The sequence below is a fragment of the Helobdella robusta genome, assembly GCF_000326865.2.
Source record: "Helobdella robusta unplaced genomic scaffold HELROscaffold_22, whole genome shotgun sequence".
NCBI lineage: Eukaryota > Metazoa > Annelida > Clitellata > Rhynchobdellida > Glossiphoniidae > Helobdella > Helobdella robusta.
The window spans coordinates 1,872,705-1,880,204 of NW_008704170.1; the positions used below are offsets into that span (position 1 = coordinate 1,872,705).

Sequence of the window (7,500 nt, forward strand, 5' to 3'; positions counted from 1 at the left end):
ACGAACCGATACAGGGGTTCCAATGGCCCGGGAATAGAATTTTTAATATGAGCATCGGAGTGCAAAGTATCGCCGAATATATCGATGTATGTTTTCTGCCCAACCCCCCCCCCCCACCATCCAAACAAACAAACATCTGTCCAGACACGAATTATCAATAGCCAGACCTGTTATTTCTAGTGAAACCACTGAAAATTACGAAAAAATCAGGCGGCCGGCTGTTCAAATTTGAGGTAGTTTGGTACGAAGCAACCAGGCGACAGCCCATTCCCGCTAGAACCGTCAGCGTTTTTTTTGAAATTTTCAGAAAAGAAATCGAAAAGCATGAAATGCTGGTTGGTCATTAATTATTTACAAAAATTGGTTAATTAATACTATTAGTTAATTAACTGGTTAATTAATCAATATATATCAGTATATCAATATATCAGTAAGAAACTAATACAATGCCCTCTCTTTCTCTCTCTCTCACACACACAAAATTTTTCCAATTTAGCCGGTTGAAGTAGTGTACTACTTTGAAACTACAAGGGATATCTTTGCGTTTGTAAATTCGTATCTTTGGAGATTTTTTTTTAATTTTGACTTTAAGTATTTCATTTTTTGTTTGTTTGTTCATTCATTAATTCATTTATTCATCCGTTCATTCATTCATTCAAGCGCCCATTCATTCATTCATTCGTTCATTCATTCATTCGTTCATTCACCAAGGGCTGGCAACGTATGTACCATAGACCCGGCAATACTTAATAGGATGGCTGCCAACAAATATAAATCGTTGAGAAAATTTATTATGTTGAAATAAAAAATTTAAAAAGTTGTTTCCTCAATAATTCTTTCGTCATCATCTACATATAAATAGCACATATAAAAAAATTCTAACTAGTTAAACTCACACACACACACAAACACCACATACACACCACAGATACAAGCATACACACACACGTATACACACACACACACACACACACAGACACATCGTGTGGTGTTAAGGAAACATAAACAATGGTATTACGTATGGTTCTGGTGAAAATATAGATCTGTGTATGTACGTTTTGCTGTGGGGATGGTGGGTAGTTCTCATGTTATGAAAGTTTAACCACTATATAACCAGCTAAATAGTTTTACACTGACTGACATGTGAGCAATTCTGTCCATGATAAAAATTTATAATGATGAAAACAATTTGTATACATGATTTTTGTTAAATTATTTTTATTGATATTATTATTAAATAAATAAATAATTAATTTATTTATTTATTTATTTGACTAATCACTCTACAATGAGATCAAACAGAAAAAACGCTCAAAAGTATATTTATTCATTCTATTATTATTGTTATTTATTATTATTTATTATTATTATTACTCATATTGTTATCAATATTCATGTTCCAAATATTATTATTATTATTATTGTTATAATTATTTTTTTAATTTATTAACTATCATAAGAGAAATTAAACGAAGACGATTCATAATGAACCACCAAGATTTAGGAAAAAAAAAGTAGAAAAAAATGCGTGACGTCAGAAGTGACGATTCGTGCTGTAATAAATTAACATAATTAACAACTATATATATATATATATATATATATATATATATATATTATATATAAAACACAGAAATACAAAAATACAAATTAAGAGGCCATTGATACAAACAACTTTGTTTGTTTATACGCACATATATACAAACATTCCATAAGACATGCATCCATTCATCATTCATTCATTCACTCACCCAAATCATCAACATCTATTTATCTCAATAACCCATTTCACATACACATTCAAACATCCATTATCAGTTCATTCACTAATTCATTCACCATTCACCCATCTTCTAACTCACCAACCAATTCACTCATCAATGCACCGATTCCCTCAACAATGCACCAAATTACCGACACCTGTTGATCTCGACAACTTTGTAGCACGTCTTACACTTAACGTAGCAGCACCAGTAGTACTTGCAGTCGCATCTGTACTGAATTTCCACCTCCTCGCTCGTGAAGCCGCGACCACAGCACATGGATTTACAGCCGCCAGAGCCGTCTTCTGTCCTAGAACATTCTCTGCGTTTTGGTTTTGGAGGGAAAAATTTTGTTTTCTGATAAGTTTTTTGTAGTAGGAAATTTGAATGATGATAATATCTGAATAGTTTATTATCGCTGGACTAGCTGTTGTTTTTTAATCTTGAATATCACGTCGTAATCATCATCATCACCATCATCATCATCGTTATCATCATCTTGTTTTTTCGCTAACCTTCCCTTCGTCCCGATGGACCCAAGACTAGGTTCCGGCAGGCAGTAATCCGGAGACTTCGTTATGAAGAGGAGGTCGTTCTCAGAGAAGTTTTTCCTAAATGGTAGGATCGGTACTAAAACCTTTTTCACATCTTTTTTGTTTTTATTATTTTTATTTTTATTATTCTTATTATTTTTTTTGTTCGATAACGATGGTGGCGATGGCGGTGCACTTTTTGCCTTCATCACTCGCACGTCTACACCGTAATCATACTCGTTGTAATCGTTGTTCATATGGTTGTTGTTGTTGTTGTTAGCGTTGATGTTATTAATGCCATTTTGGTTATTATTATTATTATTGTTGTTGTTGTTGTTCATCGCCATTATCAAGGCTTCCTCACCGCCGTAGTCGAAGTCGATCCATTTCTCCTCGTGATCCAACCAGAAACTGTTGGACATTTGTTGCTGCTGCTTGTCGCCACTGCGACCGCCCCTCTTTCCCCCGACTGTGACGTCATCGTTCTTGACCCTGGGTCTTCTGAGGTCGACCTCCACCGCAATGGCGTACTGGTGGACGAGGAGGGCTCCGATGGTTTTGAGGTCTGGTAGGGATTTCCAGCAGGTTTTGACCGAGCACGATCCGGAGACACCGTGGCATTTGCAGGAGGTTCCTAGGCTGGTTGACATTATCTGTGATGTTTGTTTGTTCGTTCGTTCGTGTTAGTTTGTTCGTGTTTGTTTGTTCGTTCGTGTTTGTTTGAGTTTGTTTGTGTTCGTTTAGGTTGTTTGGTGTTCGAGTCGTTTGTGTTGTTGGTTGCGTTATAATATATATTAACCACAAATCATCATAAATGTTCACAATCCTCAACCATCACACTCACCTGCCGACCAACTCTGTTGTTGTGTAAATTAATCATTGCCAACTTTTTCAACTTCTTTTCTTTTAACTTTTTCTGCCAAAACTTATCAGTAAACTTGTGCGAAAAATCGACAGAGAAGCGAACGTCATCGCCACAGCCACCCCACTTGAAATCAGTCGCTGGTGGCTCATCGAACGGATGCCGACCACAACTACATTTCGTGCTGTAGCCACTGCTGCAAGTTTTTGCGATTGACTGAACCAGAGACGCCGAAGCCAAAGCGTAGACTACTGCTTGTTCACGACTGCCTGTATGATGTTGGTGGTAGTGGTGTGGTGGAGTAGCTAATAATATTAAAACACAACTTCACAAATTTCATCATGTGAACCCTATGTAGAAACCTTCTAGCTAACAGTTTAAACGAATTATAGTAAAAAGTACAATGGAGGTTTATTAAGATTACTTTATGAAATTATTTTTATCGAAAGGACTAACAAATTTATAATAAAAAAACAAATGTATCAAACAGTTTTTAAAAACAAATAAAACAAACGAACGAACGAACAAACAAACAAATGAACAAACAAACAAACAAAACAAACAAACAGAGCCAAACAAACAAACAAAAACAATGAAACTTAGCAACTAACCTCCAGTCAAATCCGGCATGTACCTGGGTGCCTGTAGTATATTGGAGCAATTCCACCTACTATCGATAAAAAGTTCTTGACAGGTCTGGGCCGTCTGCAGCGAGGCATGGACCACACCGCTCATAAGGTCAAGGTTCTTTATGCAGATTTTTTTCTGATAATCCAGGAGACCTTCGAGGTTTGGGTTCGTACAGTCCCAGGTTCGATTCCAGTGGGGATCTCGACGTTTTGCCACGGCTCTGTTTAGATTTTAAAGGGGCGATTAAGGTCATTAAGGGGTGCTAAAAGGCTGGCTAGGGCTATTTGGGATAAGTTTGGAGTGATTTTGTTGTAAATAACATTAGTACAAGGACTTAACTTATACTTGCTTCTGAGGTTACCACCACTCAATTATACTGCAGTAATGAAACTATGCGTGTGTCATGTTGCTATTGTTGTTTGTGTTGTTGTTTGTGTTGTTGCTGTGATTGTAATTATTATTATTGTTGTTGTTGTTGTTGGTTGTGTTGTCGTTGTTGTTTGTGTTGTTGCTGTGATTGTAATTATTACTATTATTGTTGTTGTTGTTGTTGTTATTGCTGTTGTTCGTCAATAAATCATTGTATCGTTCGTTGTTCTGTTTAATATATTTGCTTGAATGAATGAATGAGCGAGTGAGTGAATGTGTGCGTAAATGAATGAATTAATAAATGAATGAATGAATGAATGAATGAATGAATGAATAAATGAATGAATGAACGAAAAAGCGAAAAAATGAACAGATAAAAACTGAATGAATGAAGAAATGATTAATGAAAATTTCAATTAATTAAAATCTATATAAAAAATATTGGTAAAAACGAAATGTAGACAAGTGAAAGAATGAAAACTTATATAAAAAATGAATGAAGGTATGAACAAACGAACGAACGAATGAACCAACGAACGAATAAACATATGAACAGATGGATGGATGGATAGATGGATGAATGACCTCATTTGTATACACACAGGTCTGTGTTGGAAGACATAAAATGATCGTTAAAATGCCATCACCTCTCTCTTAATTGCTACAATACACATATCCTGATTAAACTTACCCCCTCTCTCTCTCTCTCTCTCTCTCTCTCTCTCTCTCTCTCTCATTCTCTATTTTTCTTTCTTCCGCACTCTACCTTTTGATTTTTTTTAATTAAATTTTTCCTCCTTTGTCTTTATTTTTTCTCTCACTTTCTCTATATCTTTTCCTCTTTTTTTCTACTTTATTCTCTCTTTCTCTTTCTCTCTCTCTCTCTCTCTCTTTCTCTCTCTCTCTGTTTGTTTGTCTTTCTTTATTTCGCAATGTTTTGTTTGAAATAAAAAATAATTATTAATAATAAAAATAAAAATTATCTTTCTCTCTCTCTTTCTTTCTCTCTGTCTTTCTTTCTCTCTCTTTCTCTCTCTCTCTTTCTCTTCATCACTTCCTCTCTATCTATGTAACATTGTAATAAAGACGGCAGGTGATGATAGTGATGTCTGATGGTTGGAGCATGAAATTATAATTAATGTTGATTAATGTTGATTTATTAATATTAACATCATAACCGTGATAACAACAACAACAACATTAACAACAACAACAGCAACAACAACAACAACAATGACAGCAACAACAATAACAACCTCAACAACAACAATAACAACAACAACAATCTCAACAACAACAACATCATCATCAACAACCAACAACAACATTAATATTATCATGCTAATTTATTTATAGACTGTTGTTGCTGTTTTTGCGTTCAACAACTGCTTTTATTGCCTTGCCAGTCGATCGGCGTTCGGTTCATGGGCTTCTAAATAATTATTCAGAAGTCCATGCTTTGGTCATCGTAAGAGTTATCATCATCATCATCATCATCATCATCATCATTATTATTATTTTATTATTATTATTATCACCATCATCATTTTTATTATTTATATTACGTTAGGACGGCCAACTTAATCGTTAATTAATCACCATGATTAATATTTTATGTGTGTGTGATATATAGCTAGAATATATACTATATTAAATTATATATATATACAAACAGATATATATATATATATATATATATATATATAACACATACATATTCATATAATAAACAGAGATGTCAATATGTAAATTAGTTGAAGTATAGGAACTCGGTGAACTTGTCGAAATTGTAATTTATGTAGCGCTAAATTGTCTGCGACGTCATCTCGTTGACTGCAATGGCGGTGATGATGGTGGTGGTAGTGATGGTGATGATAGTAGTGATGATGATGGTGGTGGTGGTAGTAATGATGATGATGGTAGTAGTGATGATGATGGTGGTGGTGGTAGTAATGATGATGATGGTGGTAGTGGTAGTAATGATGATGATGGTGGTGGTAGTGATGGTGATGATAGTAGTGATGATGATGGTGGTGGTGGTAGTAATGATGATGATGGTGGTGGTAGTAGTGATGATGATGGCGGTGATGATGGCAGTGATGATGATGGTGGTGGTAATGATGACGATGGTAACGATGATGATGATGGTGATAACGGTTATGATGATGAGGATGATGATTATGGTGGAAATAAAGTGGTGATAGTTCTTTGTCTCTAATATAACCGTTGATCGGAAAGAGGGCGCTTGCAAAATAGTTGCAATAAGTTTGATTGTGGTGAAATCTGTAAACACATTACACACACACACACAAACACACTCACGCAAATACACACACGCGCGCGCACACACGCAAATACACACACAAACACCCACACACACGTACATTCGTTCGGAATGTTTACATGTTTATCCGTGTCACGGAAGAAAACCGATTTGTCACACGTCATCATCATCGTCATCATCATCATCATTTGTCGTCGTTGTTTTGTTATCGTGCCACCCAAGTAGTAGTCAGCATTATCATCATCACTAAAGATATACCACCACCATCATCATCACCAGCATCATAAATAAAGATATCATTATCGGCATCATCATCATCATCATCTTTACCATCATCATCATCATCATCATCATCACTAAAGATATATCACCACCACTACCATCATAAATAAAGATATCATTATCAGCATCACCATCAACATCATCATCATTTTATTGAACGTATTTAACAATGAACGCATAGAATCCAAATGAACATTAAAATGCTAAAATCGATAGTGGGTGGTCTCCAATGCAATTCAATTCATTATCCATACATTTAAATTATATTATTTAATTATAATTAGGTTTTATAATTCTTATAATTATTATTATTATTTTATAAAATTATCAATTATTATTGCCGATGTTACGCATACATGAAAAATTATTTATAAAAGTTTGTATATCTTTGTACCTGTGTATGTATGTTTGTATGTATGTATGTATGTGTGTATGTATGTATGTTTGTATGTATGTATATATGTATGTGAAAAGGTAATAATTTATGAATCCATCTAGCTAGCAAATGCAAGCATTGAATTTTAACCCGAGGGTTAAAATAAATGTGTGTGCGTGTGTAAAACGTGCGTGTGCACACGTACATACCTTCATTTATATGTGTGTATATATATATATATATATGTTTGTATATATGTGTGTATATATGTATATATATATATGTGTGTGTGTGGACGTGTGCATACACCCACTTATAGCAGGTACATATTTTTGAAGATGTTATTTATTATTAATCAATGATGGATGAATAAATTATATTATTATAACGCTACGATAATA

At 34.5% G+C, this 7,500-nt stretch overlaps 2 protein-coding genes across 2 annotated transcripts in view; one reads left to right on the top strand and one right to left on the bottom strand.

Moving 5' to 3' along the window:
• The window catches only part of HELRODRAFT_172033 (hypothetical protein), a gene marked incomplete at both ends in the record, with an annotated part of 5,307 nt that extends 4,557 nt beyond the window's left edge, over positions 1-750 (top strand). The window contains 3 exons of the mRNA XM_009018705.1: positions 1-66; positions 211-335; positions 712-750. The exon at positions 1-66 is cut by the window's left edge and continues 133 nt beyond it. Of these exons, the coding sequence (XP_009016953.1) occupies positions 1-66; positions 211-335; positions 712-750 (230 nt within the window). The remainder of the gene's footprint in view (positions 67-210; positions 336-711) is intronic.
• A 449-nt stretch (positions 751-1,199) lies between these two features.
• On the bottom strand, positions 1,200-5,460 carry HELRODRAFT_191555 (hypothetical protein; the record flags this gene model as incomplete). Its single annotated transcript, XM_009018706.1, has 5 exons — positions 1,200-2,085; positions 2,279-2,949; positions 3,141-3,427; positions 3,770-4,008; positions 5,414-5,460. 5 exons carry the CDS (start codon positions 5,458-5,460, stop codon positions 1,911-1,913), a joined length of 1,419 nt encoding a protein of 472 aa, XP_009016954.1. The 3' UTR covers positions 1,200-1,910.
• Between the last annotated feature and the right edge of the window lie 2,040 nt (positions 5,461-7,500).